Genomic DNA, 18,891 nt, shown 5'->3' with positions numbered 1-18,891 from the left:
ACAATTTATTTATATAATGCTATAAATATAGTGATTAAATCTGCTTGACAAGAAAGTTATTTTCTTTTTATCTAATCAGCTAGTCTCTTGAGAGACGGTCTCTTGCAATTATTTCAAGCCCACTCTATCAATTATTAATGCCTACTTGCAATATGCTTAATACCTATGTACATTATCTCTAATGCTTATTTACCGTATCCTTAATGTCTATTTTTAATATCTTAAATGTCTACTTATAATATTTTAAAACACATATAATGGGCTGACCCAATTAAAAATAATCTCTCAAATAAACCGTTTCTTAGAAGAATTTTTGTTATCTAATAGTGATAGAGATGTAGATGTGGAAATCAAGTTGATAAAATCTTAATTAACTTATTTGAGACAAAGTTTTCATTAGATACTGCAACAAGATTTTTTATTTTGGTTGTATGAGAGTGTACATTAGGAGACGAATGCATATAATTAACTTATTTCTCTAATTGATTATTTAAAACTATAAGTAATTATTTTAAGACAGTAAGTATATATTAGGTCAGCCTAATAGAAATGATCTCACCATAAGATCATCTCATTTAAGAGTTTGTGTTTTATTTGCTACTATTGAGACAAAACAAAAGTTGAGAGTTACCGTTAAAAATTTCACAAAGATTGCTAAAAATAAGTACATTTTTTACGTTAATAAAACTTTATTAGTGAACACATAGACACATTTGGTGTTAGCAAGCTTCATGATGGGCAATATCACATAATAAGACACATATAAATGTAATAAATTCTCACATTAACCAAAAAGAACAAAAATCAATTGGATTTTATGAAATTAATCTGGGCTACCCCAGAATCTTTTGAGCAACCCAGAAATTAGACATTTTTTTAGATATGATCTGCACAATTGCAAAAGCCAAAAAGCAAGCAGAACATACTGCTTGTTATTACATGCCATTTACACCAAATAAGGCATTTGAGAAGAATGATATACTATCCTAACTCCTAGACCTTGCTGCACATGTCGATTTTCCACCAAAATTACACCCGATAAGTTAAAAGTTCGGTGTTCTTGCGATCAAAATATATTCAGTTGGTTGCTCATTGGATCTCTGTCGATGATCTGATATCAGCTCGGTTAGACTCTAAGAGCCGATAAAAAGTGTTTGAGGGTCTTGTATTACGAGTCTTTTACTACGTAGGAGGGAAGAATCTGTTGAGATTGAATGGCAGTGTGTAAAATTCCTCATTCCTGTTGTCTCCCCTAAAATTTCTAAACTTAACCCACCACGGCATTCCTCTGTCTTTCTTCGATCTTTCTACTTCTAGAGTGTTGTCGAGGAACACAGCGATGATTAAGCTTACTGTCGGGGATGATATGAAAATTGTCGTCAAAAATGCATTGAACTGCAAGACACACAAACAAGAAAACAATGATGCCCTTAGTCTCCTCAATCAAAATACTTGGTATTTGTCATTCATCATCAAAATACTTGGTATTATTTGCCTCATAGAAGCTATGGTCACGGTTAGAGGTGTTCAATGGGCCGGTCATGTCAAATTTAAATGGGCTGGGTTGGGGCGGGTTATGTCAAATTCAAATGGACTGATGCGGGTCAAAGCCCATTTAAAACCCAACCCACTTTGACCCGTTTTTTAAAAGTTCATATAATAGTTTTTTTATTCAATACTTTATGGCCCGTTGGGTCGACCCACCTATGTATATAATAATATCATACAAAATATAAAAAAAAAACGCGGTAAAATTTTTTTCGCAACCAATTCCTATAATTATCCGACATAGCCCTTTACACCAAGGCCTGTTAATGGCTCGACCCGTCATTGACCCGATAAAATGTGACCCGACCCTTGACCCTTTGGGTTGACTCGCCCCGTTAAACACCTCTAGTCACGGTCTAAAAGGGTTGTATGACGGCAAACCATGAGTTTGCAGGTAGTGAAACTCTCGACTAGGGAATGACCTGCAATTATTATCATTGATGATGTTAAATAACTGAACTTACCCAGCCTGCATTTGACCGAACCAGGCCATGTTGAGGAAGATAGTCACTGAAGAGCTGAGGAATCGATATCCCAAGAAAAAGAGAGACACCGGTAATAAAAAGATTCCTCATAGAGTTCATGTTTGTAAATTGTAGAAATGATAGTCCAACGGAAGCTGCAAACCATACAAATTAGTTAGTGTAGTAGAATCCCGCGTTTTTTTGACTCCCAGGTTACTAGGCAAGAAGGGGAGGGGGAACTAATTCTTCATGTAGGTGGTGAGAATCGAACCACTATAAGAAGGGTAAAAGAAAAAACCTTCAGCCACTAAGACAACCCATGATTCTCAGAACCCTGCGTTTTTATTGGACTAAAAAACTATGTAGTCAAAAGTTAAGCCACATACCCACAAGGCCAAACAGAACACAGTATAAAGCCGCAAAGATCGGGAAAGGTATCGATGCAAAAACAGCGCCAAATTTTCCTGCCACATAAAAATTCATTCGTTATTGAAGTACAAGCTCTCGTCCTCATAGTGCAATTATATGTACTACAGTGATTTTAGGTGATTATTTCAGACTCGGATATGGGTCCAAGAGTCCGACTTAGCTACTTTTTGAAAAAAAAATTCATAAGCTTGTTCAAAATGAAGTGTCAAAGAGTCATATCAATGTCGGGGTGTCGAGGATCAGACATGAGTACTTGAAGTGAAATGAAAAGTTTGAGTAACATCGCATATGATAGCTTCTCTTCATAGCTCCTTGACATTTTTTTCACTTTTAATGTGAGTGGGAGTGCAAGAGGAAGGGAGGGTAACACTAACCTAAAGTTGAGAAAAATATCATAAAACCGGCTGAGATTTGAACGACTCTACGACTTCCAACTCGCGTGAGCCCTAGCAATCCTACATTTTCCCTGAAATATGATGCAGCGAGTCATTGTGAAGTCATTTTGAAAGAGAAAGTATGATAAACGGTCAAGTGAATAACCGATCATAATACTTACACAGAGACTGATGATCCAACGCCTGTTCCAAACAGACCATCCAGCAAAACTCCAATGCCCTACGAGGAAGGGAAGGATAACATGTTATATAGAAGACTTCACAGACAACTAGAAGAATACAGTGCTCCTCATAAAAAGAAAAGCAAAAATGATTATCAGCATTTTCATGCTATGGTCTTAACTCGTATGATCCACGTCTATGTTACTCAGACCCCAAATTTCATCGTACAAATGTGGACACTTGCACCAACACGTTGGACCAAAAACATTTTAAATTTCCACTACTTCGATGGAATCAAAGATTTCTAGTTTTTTTGTTTCAGCTTGTAATGGATTATATTAAAATGGCTCATTAAATCATATAAACTTATTTTATGAAGTTATAGATAGGTTTACTAATGAGGGTCAATTGGAAACAACAACTTTGTTATCAATAATAAGGTTTAAGGTTGTGTTCATCCGACCCCTCCAAACCCACCTAGGTGGGGGCCACTTTATCCTTGGGTAATGAAATAGAGTAGTACATTCTAACATCTAGAATCTCATCAAATCACATTTTAAAATGCATGGTATGATCCAGAAAGACAGAATCAAGTTTATATTTCATAATGATCAATCAAATAGAAAATTACCTGCCATCCTATACCGCGACTCAAAACGTAAGCTGGAGGAGGGGTAGCAATTGCAAGCCTAGACGCTGCCTTATAAGCAGCGGTCGACTGGATACATTCCAAACAAGTAAAACAATTCGCATCATTGCAAATGCTCAAAATGAAGGTTCGGGCATGAAATAAAATGAGTTTTTTTCTTTAAACGCAATTTGCATAGTTGACGGAGAAAATTGAAGAAACACAAATTTAAGAAAAAATGTACAAGTAAACAACAGGAAAGAGAGTTTTATATAAAGTTGGTACCTCAATCATAGAAACCAAAACCGATGCCATCATAGCAACTGAATGACCAGCATCAAAAGTCGGAGGACCCCATTGCAACGGATATGGGAATTTAAACCTATTTGAAGTCGTAAGTGATAAATTTTGGATAAGTGCTTTACACGGTAAAAATACAAGCGTTCAGGAAGACAAGTTCATATGAGGACTTATAGTCTAAATCAAGTTAACATTTTGGCCCATAAGTACATATTTGTTGATACCGACTAATTAAGTTCATATAAGTTCAATATGAGCATAAATTCTTACTTCCACTGTATCTGATTACTTGCAACTAGGACTTGTCATTTAGCGAAGAAAATGATAGTTTCATGTTGCAAGTAAAAAGATGCGGAGGAAGTACAAGCTAAAAGACCGAAGCAATAAAACGCACCAAAACAAAAAGCATTAACTGAGAGCTTCGATAAGGATTTATACCACGGAGCAGTTGAAATAAGATTTGCCCTATCTGTACGACAACTGATTTGAGTTGGGTGCGGTTTATGCTTATAAGCCCCAGCTGCCGTCAAGATGATGGCATAAACCCATACAATTGCGCCACATATTATGACAGGGAATCGCTCGAAAATTGGGACATCCCTGAAAGGCCTGATATGCTTCAAATACTACGATGAACAAAATTAGAAGACTTTTTATCAACATATGGCTACAGGAAATTAATGAAATTGTACAAGAACATTATATAAGTTACTCACTTGAGACAATCCAATTATGAGAAATAGCATAGGAAGTCCGATTTCTACGCAGTTTCCAAGCTGAAATGAAATAATCGGTAAAAGAAAAGAAAATCATGATAGTTTACGTTCATACAGCATATTGTGTTCATTGATCGCAAAGAAATTGTATTTGGTACCTACCGCAGGAAATCCTCGATGAAACAACCCTAACCCAACCAAACCCACAACCGGCGTCATCCCGAGAGGACTAAAGAATCTGTAGGAGCAGCCAAATGTACACAATCAGCATGAAACGACAACAAGAAAGAGAATAGCACTAGTCAAACACAACCATGATATTAAATCCGACCAAGACCTACCGTGAAAAGAGTCCCCAAAGTTGACTGTAACCTAAAATGATTTGTATACTAGAAGAAACAATTAGAGCTCCTTGAATAGCCCTCATTGTTTGAATAAATCTCTGAAAAAGGGAAATGTTACATTTGACAAACAAAAGCACATTCTAATGTTTAATAGAAGCAATAAATTAATCAACATCAACATACAATTACACTATTGAACAAAATAACCAACACAAGAAAGACAAGTCACAAGTTTGAGCAATGTCACATGATTCACTAATCTTCTTGAGAATCACAAATCAAAAAAAAGCAAATTATGGTCGATTTTGGGTTATTTTTGCGCTATTTTGAGCGAGTCGCAATTTCAAAAAGTGAGTAAATTAGCGAATTATGTTATACTGGTTTCGAGTAGTTAGTGCATCCCATAAGAGGCTTGTATTGTCATGAGCCATTTGCTCTAGGTTTTATTTCAACTTTCAATCTCTAAAAAAATTAATTCATGCATAAGCTAAGACGCATTATTATCTTTTACACAACCAAATTGACACAATTGATAAATCGGAGAAAGATAAAGCAAAAAAGTAAGTTTCTATCTTCCACAAAGCCAAACAAAGTGAAGGGTGAACTTACATCATGACCGTCGGGAATGCTCTTCAGTGAGGAGTCATTTATAATGTATGCTATAGATATAATGTAAGCAAAGGATCCTCCTACTACAGTTGGCAGTCTTGTCCCAAATAAAGCTTGCAAAAGTGTGTTTATTCCTGCCACAAATAGGAGAGTTTGTATGACCCGTGCCTTGTCAGCCTGGTCATGTTAACAACGTATCACAATGTGCAAAAGGTGTAACAGAGTTTTAGACTAGTAGAAAGCTCGAGAGACCATTCATGCAACACGTGAATCTACAACAATGAAAACAGTCCCATCTAAGAGTTTTAGACAAGTAGAAAGCTCGAGAGACAATTCATGCAACACGTGAATCTACAACGATGAAAACAGTCCTATCTAAGATTTTCACAAAATTAAGTTTAAAACTTAATCTTAAACATGATGGCATGGTTTTGGTTTCCTTAATCATGTTGTAGATCATCTCTGTAGATTTAGACTCATCGGGCCAAGATCTTCCAAGTCATAAGTTGAAGAGCATGAGTACATCACGGGTCTTATGGCCTTTTAACTCCTACTTTTCACCCATACTTAAATTGAAATTATAACAACAACCTAAGGACTTAGGAGATAGGACTTACATCAGAACCACCCATTGCAGGAACGAGTATTGTAGGAATCATCACAGTTGTACCAAGCATCACAATGTAGTTTTGAAATGCTAGAAGGAGGGTTTCCGCTGGAAGATATTAAGTTACAATCAGATAGAATAGGCTACAAATCTACCATACATGCACTCTGAACTAAATGGAAAACATAAACGACGGAATACATAACAAAACTAGTCTTGCGAGATGGAAAATACATGTCATCACCATCATCATCATACCTAGTATATCTCACTCATAGAAAGATGGAATATAAATACCGAGAGTAAAAATGTAGATATTGGTTACTATCAGACATCTACGTGGCTATCGGAGAAAAATATGTTCTTTTTTGGGATATAACCCTTCGTAAAAGGTTTATTTCTTCAAGGTACAATGATTAATCAGAATATGGACTATTTGTTCCTTGAGAAGTTCAACCATATCAAAATTTCTATCCGAAATATCTTGAAATCTTCAGTTTTCATTCTTCTCATCTCACGATCCAGCATCTCACGATCCAGCAATTAAATAATTTATTGATACCTTAGTATTGTGTTCCTTTACAAGCACTTGAACGAATGTCAGTCCATCGTTTTACCATTCAACAAAATTAACTTCAGATATGGAGGTAACCATGATATATGAAATTCTATCAATCTACACTTATGGTCCAACTAATGACGAAAAAAGTGCTCAAAATTTCATGAATGAGCATACTAGCAATCATAGCGCAAAAATACAGTTTCGATCATAGTCGTGATATGATGATATGGCCTTATTTATGCACTATGCTCGCAATTTGCCATCTCATCCTCAAGACAAAAAAACAAACTCCCAAAGATCAATGAACACTAATTTGCTTGATCACAATAATCAATTTAAATTTCAAACTTTGATGAAAATGTTTTTACATTGTGAATCAACTATCATGGTAAGTTCAAACCAATGCAACATTTTATTAATTTACCAAGCACATTCCCTTGTATACGAAGTATAATAATTCGATTACCAACATTATTGACCAATTACAATTTCCATTTATAGAATCTATTCAACCATCCAACTATCCCAGAATAATTAATTAGGTATTTACAACTGCAAGTTTGCAATGTACCCCGATAGTTCCATCAAAATTGCTACATTTTCCATTGAAGTTTGTCTCGTACTTATCACTACATTTCTATTTTTGGCAATACTCCATGCACATTCTTCCATTCTCATTAGCACATTTAACTTAATTTTTATCTCATCCACTCATTTCTCGCATTTCCTATAAAACACACTTTTTTACCCATTCATTGGGCAAAACCAATTGTGCTCTTGCAGCCAAATTAGATTACAAACAAATAACATAAAACAAACAGGGAAAAGATGTCAAAATCTTTAAACTTGGAGTCCTTGATAATTGACAAATGTGAAACTTTGAAAAATGACAACCTGACATTAATAGAAGCAAACAGATAACAGAGAGCAAAGATGTGACATTTTACTATAATATTTTCTAAAACCTTAATATAATTTTATTTATAAGATTGATAAATATAGAAATTAAATTTCAACATTCAAGAACCTTAATTATCACATTAACTATCATTCCATTTCCTACAATATAGGACCACTTGAAACAAACACTTCAACATTAACATTCATAATCATAATAAATGTGGAAGATAAATATAAGCTACTATAACAAAAAGATTATAAATTTTCAAAAGTTTGATAAATAAACTCAAAAAAAATAAAATGAACCCTTTAATTCTTTTTAGAAACCCATTTTAAAGAAACAATCTTTTTAATGTTCTTTTATTTCAATTGTGGTGGGACATTATAAAAATGTCCAAATAAAGTGTAATAATGACAAAATTTAGGAAATTTAAAAGGTACCCATTTAAATTAAACATAATACATTGAGTTTAAGATAAAAAAAAAAGTAGTACCCCAAGGAGGATTTGAGTCTATGCAATACTCAAGGTCTTGAAGTTGTTCCATAGGAAGATGGGTAATATCTGCCATTGTTGAAAGCTTCAAAAGCTCCCCTGTTTTAGAGATAGAAAGTGTAAAAAATAACAGAAGAGAGAGAAAGAAGTGTGAAAGAGAAGAGAGAATAATTTTTGAGAATTAAAGTGGAAAGAAAAAATAAAGAGGAAAATTAACAGATAGAAAGGTGGTCGAATTTTTGAAAAAAAAAAAGAAAATGAAAAAGTTAGAGAGAGAAAGAAGGAAAACTTATTCTTTGGATTTTGGTTGTTCTTTCTGCGCGAAGTTCAGTGATAAACTCAAAACCAGCTTTTCTGTTGGGATTTTTTTCCCATTTCTTATTTGTCGCCACCAATTTTATTTTATCGCCACCCCTTGAATGAAATTACGACTTTACCCCTGAAATTTAAAAAATTACGAAAATGCCACTAAGCTTATAACTTATATAAAAACACTTCAAATCCACTCAATAACACTTTCATCACTTCCATAAAATCAAATTCTTCACATAAAATTAAGCGGAGCTAAAACTTTGGAATCGAAATCGTCAACAAAAATTCGAGGTAAGTTTTTTTTAAATCAATCGAAGGAAAAAAAAAATATTGGATTCGGCCCAGTCGCACAAAACGTGCGACTGTACAGTCGCACGTTTTGTGCGACTGGGCCGAATCCAATATATATATATTTTTTTATTTATTTTTTTAATTTTTGAAAGAGTTTGTTGTTAGTTAATGTTATTTAGTAAATGTTGTAATAATATGTATTATGATAATGTTGTTGTAAGAAGTAGTTATTGATTTACGTATTCGAAAAAGAAAAAAAAAAAATAATTGAAACCGGTCGCACGAACCGGTCGCACAAAATGTGCGACTGTACAGTCGCACATTTTGTGCGACCGGTTCGTGCGACCGGTTTCCATTATTTTTTTTTTTATTGTAATGAATTTGTTTAGTGTAATTAATTTATTAAATTTGAGTTGTTTAAATATTTATGAATATAATAATTGTTTAATTATTTGTAAATGTGAAATATTTTACGTGTTGCTTGTTTTTAATTTATTTGATTTTAAGTAATTTAAAATGTTGTCTTAATTTAAATTATGAAAATTCTAGTAAATGGCTGGAAATCAAGGTAAAGGAAAAGGGTTTTTTAGAGGTTTATTAAGCGGCAATAGATCTAGGCCTACTTTACTGAGAGGTGATCCCCATGAGAGGGGGGTTACGGGATCTGCAAGGCGAGCAAGGTAAGAACAAGCGGCCATACATAGTCAGGCCCAACGTTCAAGTACCCTAGAGCAAGTGCGTAGTCGCTTTGAGCGCCAAAGTAGCCTACATAGTCATACGGTCGGCTCAGGTGACGATGATATTGATTACGACGAGTCTCTTAGTCGGGAAGAGTCTCTTGGTCAGGATGAGTCTGCATGTCATCCTATTGATTGGACGATCGTAAGAGGCCATGCTGTTAAGTTCAAGAGTAGAGGGCAGGGCTCGAGTGGCACTTCTGATCAGGCAGGAGTAAGCCAGGCTGAGGATGCGGCTCCACGGGGGAGGAGGCGATCGCAGTCCGCGGACACGGACTGGTTAATCACATCAGCCCAGCCCGGGGGCCCTGTTGATACTACTTTAATACCCAGCTACGGTGGGCACGTAGCAAAGGCTATATTTGAGGGATCGGAGCGCACCCCTCCGATTTTGGAATGTCGTGCTCGGAAGAAAACGTTGGATTCAATCATTAGACTTCAGGACATGTCTGATGAATTGTACAGAGTGTTACCTGGTACTCCCCTTGGTCGGCTGCCGTATATAATGCACCAGCACATCGACAGTGCTCTCATCACGGCATTTGTGGAAAGGTGGCAGCCTGACACCAACACCTTCCACATGCCGTGGGGGGAGATGACCATAATGTTGCACGACGTGCAACGCATCTTGGGAATTGGCATTGACGGTTCACTTCCCGTGCAACCGTCTGATAATGAATGGCAGCTTGGCCTGGCCGGCCTTTTTGGTATGCCATTGTCGGAGCTGCGTGCGAAGGGGCACTTCACAAGCGGCAGCATTAATGTTGGTGCACTGTTGCAGCTATGCCACCGTTCTCAATCTATGGATACTCAACGTACCGCCTACTACATGGCTATAGTAGGTTCCACGTTGCTCGTGGATAAGACTAGAGTCGGGATGCGTCCTCACCCTGTTGTTACTGTTATCGCTGATCAGGCTGATATTTCTTGGGGTGCAGTGACGCTTGCTCACATGTATCGCCAACTGGGTATGGCGACAAGGACTGGGTGCAAGACTATTGCTGGTTGCCTGACACTGTTGCAGACATGGATTTACGAGTACTTCCCAGCCTTCCGCCCCCATCCGCGTCAAGCTGACATGCCGAACAAGACAAGGGCAGAGATGTGGTCCCCGCCGAAGCCAATCCGCGAGCTGAGCAGACTGATAGACTGTAGGAGCATACTGGATGCCATGACAGAGGCACAGGTTTTGTACATGACTTCAAACTTAATTGTTTAACTTGTCAAGGGCAGAGATGTTATGTTGATTATGTATTATATTCATTGTGAGCAGGTGGAGTGGACTCCGTACTTGACTTATGATAGGTCTTTATTGAACGAGCACCCACGTACCTCGTATATCGGTGGTATCACCTGTTTCGATATCGTGGAGGTCTATTTGCCTGAGAGGACAGTGAGGCAGCTCGGTTTTGCACAGGAGATTCCCCCGGCTCCGCTGAGACCTACCCAAGCTCTGCGACCAGCACAGGGCTCCTACTCAGTTACATTCGCTTCTTCCTGTATGTTTACGGAGATGTGGAGTAGGTTCCCTTACTGTGCCCGCGTAGTGGAGCAGGCACAGCGTCGCGCATCGGTTCCATCAGAGGCTGCCCCGGATTACGTGGACTGGTTTAGAGTGTCTTCCCACTGTTTTCTCATCCCAGGTGAAGGACCTGCTGCTGCGTTTGGTGCTGCTGATAACAGAGTCGAATATGTTAGTGTTCCTAATTATGTATTTTATTTTTATGTTTCATAACATGTATTGACTTTGCAATTGTCTGGTTTTACAGTTTGCTGCTGAATTTCCAACTCGACTTGCACCATTGCTCAGGATGCCAGCTATTGCTCAAATGACGCCTCGGGAAAGAGATGCTGCTGATATGTATTTAGAGGATCTTAGAGAGTTGTTTTCCGAATGGCAAGAGTGTAGAGGGCGCAGCCCCTAATAGACATTTACCTGTTTTGTAATGCATGAACAATTGTTGTATTTAATCTTTATGTATGAACAACTTTTTAATCGTTTGAACAATTGAATTATATATAAACACTATGGAGAATCTAAATTCACCGCGTCTCCGGCGGTGTTATTATGCTGTTGTCGTTGTATGTTGCACATTCTACTCCAAAGTGATATCCTATTACGATATTGTCTTTCTAAATCTGCACATGAATTGTTAGCTGCTCTCCAATTTTGTTGGACTGGCGGCAGTGGAGATGAATCATCGTTCATTAAAAGCTGAACATAATGATTCCCGTTTACCCAAAGAATATGTATAAGTTTATTTACGCCATGCATTCCCCCTGTTCTTCTTAAAGGAAGCACTAAACAATTGTACATTGGATGACCATCCGCAGAGCCATAATACGCAATTGCTATGTTTAAAAATGTTGCTGCAGAATACAGTGTTGTCGCTTCCAACCAGTGATCGTACGGAGCAGGTCCTTTATTGTGGGCACCAACTCTGAATATAGCTTCCTCCACCGAATCTGCTGATAAATATAAGCGTGCATATTGTTCTCTATGCGTTTCCATTTCCAAACTCATTGCACGTCGTAACAGAGGCCATGCTTCCTCACCCCCTAACTCTGTGGCGGCAATAGCTCTAAATCCACAATTACCGTCACCTATAACATCAATCCAATCAAACAGATATGGCGGAAGAATAAATGGAATGTGATCTGGCCACGGAAAAAGTGAAAAATCACGACCTGCTGCACCATCTGAAAAAATAACAATATATCATTACGCCAATATTGATATAAAACATATAAGATTAAATGAAAAGAAATAAGAGTACCTGATAAGTTGAAACTGAAGTTAATTCCAACTGACGATTGATGCGACCGGCTGCTTGATCTACCACTGGATCTCCCGCGTGATGATGATCTTGATCCGCGACCCCTTGAGGACGATCTACTGTACTCAAACGCACTTTTGTTTCTCCTCAAGGTTCTGCTTGTCATTGGTCTTCCTTTCCTCGGTGGACTTGCTTCGGGCTCAGGTATGTCGTCACCATCGGGGTGCAGCTCATGTTCAAGTACCTGAGAGACGCGTCGTAGTACTGAGGGGTCGGATTTGTGCGTGCGCCCTTTTAAACAGCGTATCGAATGAGCTATTACCGCTACCCAAGTAGTACTTGAAGGAAGAGTGTTGACTTTCAACTCTACTGGTAGTCTGGTTACCCAAGTGCAAACAATCATTCGTCCACACACGCACAAATTTCTCTTTGTGAGGAATCCATGTTCTTGCCAAATATTGCACGACTCTCCGGTTCCTAGTCGACCAAGTGGACACAATCCCTTCCCATCTGTTTTCAAAATCGGCGATCGTCATACTGTTAACCAAGGGGTTCCATTTTGTTTGCCTGAATAACTGGCCCTGTTGATTTTTCTTGCTGCCACACAATTTATCGACCATGTTCTCCACGTCATTGCCAATATGCCATACGCATAATAGATGTCGTACATCTGCATTAAACATAAATTTAAAATTAATTCAGAAATATATAATACATAGATCGACGATAATTAATAATTAAAACATGTTTACCTGGAAAGACAGCATGAATAGCTGCAGACAAACCCTCATCCCGATCCATTACGATTACATCCGGCGTCTGCACTGTCCCGTAAATATCCCTCAACCTCTCCAACACCCAAGAATAAGACACAGCCGCCTCATCTCGCATCAAACATAATGCAACCAAGAAATTATGATTCGTTGGCATCATTCCAATGATTTCGCAAAGGGGCCACTTTTGCTTATTCGTTTTGTACGTTGTGTCTATCAACACAACATGGGGCCACGAACGTAGCATCTGGATAGAAGTTGGATTCGCAATCAATAATCTAGTCAACTGATCCTCACTATCCAAGTCCCTCCAAACTACATAATTATGCTCCGTGGCCATATACAGACAGTGTTGAAGAGGAGTCCTACCATCCATCTCTTCTCTCCTCATTGACTGTCTCTCATTGTAAATTTGATTCATACTAGCATAAAAACGAGGAAAATTTCTTCTAATTGAAGACATTATAAATGCTGGTTGCATGCCAGTTGCACTTAGATCTCGTATGTGCTGCCTGATATCCACAGTCATCCTATTTACTCTTATTTGACCATCTATGTACATGAAGAACGGGTGGTTATGTATTCCTTTTTCACCAGGAAACACTCTAACCGTCCAAGGTCTTTCCTTTGGGTTACGACTAGTTCCTAAAATCATAAATTTACACCCACATCCCCTACTTTTGGAACCTGGTCTGGGAGCATTGTCTAAGTTATGCAAATCAACACTTCTTTTATCGTAACGGTGACATCTTAAGTACAGACTCACTCTAGAACGCCCTTCTTTTTTTTTATATGAAGCACGTGTAAATTGAAATCCAATTGTTAGTGCTATCTCATTAGCCCAAGTATGTAAATCATCTACAGAATCAAATTCTCTATCGGTAACAAATCTATCAGAATAATCTATATTATCTCCTAAATTTTCAAAGTCCTGCAAATAATAATTATAGTAACATTATCATAATATATCAAAATAATAATAACTTAAAAAATAATTATTTCTACAAAATAATTATAATAAAATACCATTATTATAGCACAACAATAGATTAAAATAAAATAATTTAATTAAACAAAATAAATTTTATAATTCGAAGTTAAAAAAAAAATAAATAAATAGAAGTCGCACAAAACGTGCGACGCACAGTCGCACGTTTTGTGCGACTTCTATTTTTTTTTTTATTCAAATACAAAAAAAAAAAATAAAAAATTATGAAGCAGTCGCACAAGCCAGTCGCACAAAACGTGCGACTCCCAGTCGCACGTTTTGTGCGACTGTTTTGTGCGACTACGTTCCTATTTTTTTTTTTTTTTGCAAAAAACGAACCGATTAATTACTTACCGGATCGTTATCATGCACGTCTTGGTATGCCATTGATGTTCGATCTAGAGTTCTAGCTTGTTTAACTTTACGTATTGTTTTTAGAGAATTTTTAGAGAGAAGGTATCGTGTTTGAATTCGAATATACTACCATAAAGCCTCTGAAAATTCAATATATATATAATTCCGATAATAATGTTATTAAGCGATAACAATGTTATTAAGTGCCATTTACATTTCTTAAACATTTTTTAACTTAAGTGGCATTTTTGTAATTTTTTTTAATGTAGGGGTAATATGGTAATTTTGTTAGAAGGGGGGTGGCGATAAAATGAAAAAGGTGGCGACAAATAATAATTCCCATTTTTTTTTGAAGTTTTGGTTTCGAGACTTATTAAAATTTGTCACCTCTTTTCATTTTATCGTCACCTCTTTTTTATGAAATTATAAATTTACCCCTGATTTTTAAAAAATTACAACTTTACCACCCCTTACAAATTTCTTATTTATAATAATAATAATAATAATAATAATAATATCAATAACAACAATAATAATAATAATTAACTTTTTTATATTCTTCAAAAAGAATATAAATAAAATTAATAATAATAACAGTACTAATAATAATAATAATAATAATAATAATAATAATAATAATAATAATAATAATAATAAAATTAAAAATAATAATAATTATTCAAAAAGAAACGAAAAATAAAATAAAATAAAATAAAAATAAATCACCCAGATCTGGGTGATCTGGGTGATTCATTTTTAATTTTTTTCTGAAAAATTTATTTTAATTTCATTTATATTATTATTATTATTATTATTATTAATATTATTATATTATTGTTGTTGTTATTATTATTATTATTATTATTATTATTATTATTATTATTATTATTATTATTATTATTATTATTATTATTATTATTGTTGTTGTTGTTGTTGTTGTTATTATTATTGTTATTATTATTATTATTATTATTATTATTATTATTATTATTATTATTCAATTTTTATATTTATTTTTTTTAAATAATAATAATAATAATAATAATAATAATAATAATATTATTATTATTATTATTATTATTATTATTATTATTATTATTATTATTAACTTTTTTATATTCTTCTTTAAATTTAATTTTTTTAAAATGATAATTGTGTTATCAAGTGCGATTGGCTCGCGGTTTTTCCTGCAACTGTCTTCTTTTTTTTTTATTTGAATTTCGAATTATAAATAATATATTATTATATTATTATATTATTAATAATATAATAATTAGTTTAATTTTATATTAATATATTATTATATTATGATAATGTTATTATAATAAATAGTTTTGAATTTAAATAATTTATTTGAATGTTTAATTATTTTTTAATATAATAATAATATATTAATTAAAATTTAGTTATTAATTAATAATTTATATATAAAAAAATAATAATAACAATCACAATAATTATAATAATAATAATAATAATAATAATAATAATAATAACAATAAAAATAATAATAATAATAATAATAATAATAATAATAATAATAATAATAACAATAATAATATAAATAAAATTAATAATAATTTTTTTTTAAAAAAAATCCAGTTGCAGAAAAAACCGCGAGCCAACCGGGGTTCAGTTGTAGAAAAAACAGCGACTGGACCATTGTTCAGTTGCACGAAATTGTGCGACTAAACCTTGGTCCAGCCGCGGTTTTTTCCGCGACTGAACCCCGGTTGGCTTAAGGTTTTTTGTGCGACTAGGTTTTTTTTTAAAATATTATTATTAATTTTATTTATATTATTATTGTTATTATTATTATTATTATTATTGTTGTTGTTGTTGTTGTTGTTGTTGTTGTTATTATTATTATTATTATTATTATTATTATTATTGTGATTGTTATTATTATTATTATCATTATTATCATCATTATTATTATTATTATTATTATTATTATTATTATAAATAAGAAATTTTAAGGGGATGGCAAAGTTGTAAATTTTTTAAATTTAGGGGCAAATTCGTAATTTCATTTGGAGGGGGCCGGGTGGCGATAAAATAAAAAGGGTGGCGAAGTTTAAGGATTGGGTTCCTTTTTGATTTTATAATAAAATTTATTTTTAAATATATTATTTTTATTTTGAGACTTTTTGTAATTTTCGATATTCTTAAATTTTTATCTTCTTATGGTAAAAAAAAGATCATCACTAATTCAGTATCTTGATGGTAAAAAAACCATCATTCTTTTTTTTCATCTTCAATAAATTTTTAAAATAAAGTTACTAAAAGATATGTGGGAACCATAAATATTATTAAAATAATTATATGAAGATGGACAATATTCATTTCATCCAAAATTTATGATATAAATAGAAAAAATTCCATAAAAAAAACAAAAGAGAGAGTATATAGTAATCCATTATTCATTATTGAAACAAAACATGCATAATTGTCCCTTTATTTTAAAATTTTTATATTGATTATGGTCCCCAAATGTTTTTTGCTAACTTTAAAAAAATATTTTTTTTGATAGTTGCGGTTCTTATATTTTTACTAATAATGTTTTTTTAATATTTTTTTCTATTATTTATGGTCCCTATTTTAATGTCCTCGTTAAATTTATTATTCAATATAACAATATATCCACCATCTAATGTATCTATTTTTTTAATTTCGTGAACATTTCTTGAACAAATTAAAGGAGTGTATTATAAATAGTAGTATTATAGTATCACAAATTCTCCTTCAGACAATATCTCAAAGAGACAACCCAACATTTTGGGTCAACCTTATATTAAAAAAAACATTGGAAAAAAAAATTAAAAGATACAATATAGAATAAAATGCACCTTATTATTCATCAGAAATTCTCTAAAGAGACGACTTCTTTGAGAGATGGGTGACTTTAGGTTAGCCCAAAACTTTTTTATTTGAAAAAAAATTTTGGTAACTGTACAAAATATATGTTGAGAATGGGTTGACTAGAGTTAAAAACGAAAATATGATTAATTTTTAAAGTTTCTACAACGACGTTTCACCTATAATTTTCTTCATTTGCAGTTAAGTAGCAGGCATTTGGACTGGCTTTATCAAGTATTTTTGCATCTACACATTTGAATAAGTTATAGTTTTTAAATATTGAAGTAGGTGTTGTAACCTAATTGATAGGTATATTTATAATAGTTGAGTAAACTTATCATAGTAGGTGTTTTTATATTAGTAAGTTTTTTTCATATTGAAGTACGTGTTTGTTTATATGAAAGTTGACATTATAAATAGTTGAAGCTGGTAGGCATCTAAAATTGTTATAGTAGTTGTTTTTGCTTATAAAAGTAGATGGATTTGCATACTAAAGTATGTGTGTTTATATACTAAAGTAGACATTAAATATAGTTATAGTAGACACATGAACTACTTATAGTAGTCAATTGAACTAGATTTAGTAGGTGTTTTTGCGTATTAGTTATAGCACGTGGTTAATACTACTCCCTCCTATTTTTCCTATTAGTCCCATTTCCAAATAGGGTTAAGTCACCCTATTAGTCTCATTTTTATTTATAGTATGTATTTTTTACCTTAATACCCTTACTCACATTACTTTATTAGCTAGTCTCTTGAGAGACCGTCTCTTTGAGAGGTGTATCTCAAGCCAAGCCCATTAAAGATTAATGTCTACGTATCGTATTTTTAATGCCTACTTACATTATCCTTAATTTTTACTTACAGTATCCTTAACGCATGCTTTCAATATCTTAAATGTCTACTTACATCTTTCTTAATGCCTACTTATAATATTTTTAAAAATATATCATGGGTCGGCCAATTAGAGATGGCCTCTCAAAAAGACCGTCTCTCACAAGAATTTGTGTTACCTTATTACAATTAATTTAAGAGAAATTACACATGGTAGCATCGAACTTTATATGAAATGTTAGTAGTAGCACTTTTGTAAAATTTTTCCACATGGTAGCATCCAATTTATGCCTTATCTAACAGCCGTAGCATTTTCCGTTAAATTCTTATTAATTTTTTTTAATTCACCATTTTGACGTTTCTACCCTTATTAAGTGTTGTTTGTTGTCTTTAAACTTTGCTCTAAACCATTTTTATGCTCTCAAATGTTTAATTCATCATTTTGACGTTTAATTCACTATTTAATTCATTTAACGCTCTCAAATGTTTAGGGCAAATTATAAAGACAAAAACCAACACTTAATAACGGTAGAAACGTCAAAATGGTGAATTAAACGTCAAAATGGTGCAGTTCGATAAGGCATAAATTAGATGCTACCATATGGAAATATCTTAGAAAAGTTCTACCACTGGCGTTTCATGAAAGTTCGATACTGCCATGTAGAATTTTCCTTAATTTAATGAAGAACCATTAATAATTTACTTATTACCCTTTCTCTCTCATTTTTTAAGTGGTTCCATTTGACCCACCTAAAATCAATTTGGTAGTATTAGGGAATTACTTCTTGAGTTTATAAAATAGTATAAC

The 18,891-nt window shown here is 33.8% G+C and overlaps 3 protein-coding genes across 3 annotated transcripts; 1 reads left to right on the top strand and 2 right to left on the bottom strand.

Annotated features, from left to right (window-relative positions):
* Positions 1 to 784: 784 nt before the first annotated feature.
* Positions 785 to 8,492, bottom strand: LOC130806372 (nucleobase-ascorbate transporter 1-like). The gene is made up of 14 exons (XM_057671418.1): positions 8,159 to 8,492; positions 6,213 to 6,310; positions 5,596 to 5,772; positions 4,984 to 5,084; positions 4,805 to 4,880; positions 4,643 to 4,702; positions 4,365 to 4,552; positions 3,912 to 4,008; positions 3,630 to 3,716; positions 2,998 to 3,056; positions 2,816 to 2,907; positions 2,399 to 2,476; positions 2,013 to 2,167; positions 785 to 1,395 (listed from the first exon to the last, which is right to left on the bottom strand). The coding sequence occupies exons 1-14, from the start codon at positions 8,232 to 8,234 to the stop codon at positions 1,183 to 1,185; spliced, it is 1,557 nt and encodes a 518-aa protein (XP_057527401.1). The 5' UTR covers positions 8,235 to 8,492; the 3' UTR covers positions 785 to 1,182.
* A 43-nt stretch (positions 8,493 to 8,535) lies between these two features.
* Positions 8,536 to 11,448, top strand: LOC130806384 (protein MAIN-LIKE 1-like). The gene is made up of 4 exons (XM_057671433.1): positions 8,536 to 8,761; positions 9,311 to 10,684; positions 10,772 to 11,191; positions 11,268 to 11,448. The coding sequence occupies exons 2-4, from the start codon at positions 9,944 to 9,946 to the stop codon at positions 11,421 to 11,423; spliced, it is 1,317 nt and encodes a 438-aa protein (XP_057527416.1). The 5' UTR covers positions 8,536 to 8,761; positions 9,311 to 9,943; the 3' UTR covers positions 11,424 to 11,448.
* Positions 11,449 to 11,524: 76 nt separating this feature from the next.
* On the bottom strand, positions 11,525 to 13,076 carry LOC130805745 (uncharacterized). The gene is made up of 3 exons (XM_057670530.1): positions 13,061 to 13,076; positions 12,276 to 12,566; positions 11,525 to 12,198 (listed from the first exon to the last, which is right to left on the bottom strand). Exons 1-3 carry the CDS (start codon positions 13,074 to 13,076, stop codon positions 11,525 to 11,527), a joined length of 981 nt encoding a protein of 326 aa, XP_057526513.1.
* Between the last annotated feature and the right edge of the window lie 5,815 nt (positions 13,077 to 18,891).

This window comes from Amaranthus tricolor, chromosome 2, assembly GCF_026212465.1.
Source record: "Amaranthus tricolor cultivar Red isolate AtriRed21 chromosome 2, ASM2621246v1, whole genome shotgun sequence".
Taxonomy (NCBI): domain Eukaryota; kingdom Viridiplantae; phylum Streptophyta; class Magnoliopsida; order Caryophyllales; family Amaranthaceae; genus Amaranthus; species Amaranthus tricolor.
This window is presented reverse-complemented; position numbering and strand designations above follow the sequence as displayed.

Bases quoted from the DNA above. Each gene is read 5' to 3' on its own strand.
- LOC130805745 (XM_057670530.1), bottom strand. The intron at 12,199-12,275 runs GTACTCTTATTT...TTATTTTTTCAG, and splicing joins CTTCAGTTTCAACTTATCAG to ATGGTGCAGCAGGTCGTGAT.
- LOC130806384 (XM_057671433.1), top strand. From the start codon at position 9,944: ATGTCTGATGAATTGTACAGAGTGTTACCTGGTACTCCCCTTGGTCGG. The intron at 10,685-10,771 runs GTTTTGTACATG...CATTGTGAGCAG, and splicing joins ATGCCATGACAGAGGCACAG to GTGGAGTGGACTCCGTACTT. The intron at 11,192-11,267 runs GTTAGTGTTCCT...CTGGTTTTACAG, and splicing joins CTGATAACAGAGTCGAATAT to TTTGCTGCTGAATTTCCAAC.
- LOC130806372 (XM_057671418.1), bottom strand. From the start codon at position 8,234: ATGGCAGATATTACCCATCTTCCTATGGAACAACTTCAAGACCTTGAG. The intron at 4,703-4,804 runs GTAGGTACCAAA...ATTTCATTTCAG, and splicing joins TTCATCGAGGATTTCCTGCG to CTTGGAAACTGCGTAGAAAT. The intron at 3,717-3,911 runs GTACCAACTTTA...GAATGTATCCAG, and splicing joins TTTTGGTTTCTATGATTGAG to TCGACCGCTGCTTATAAGGC.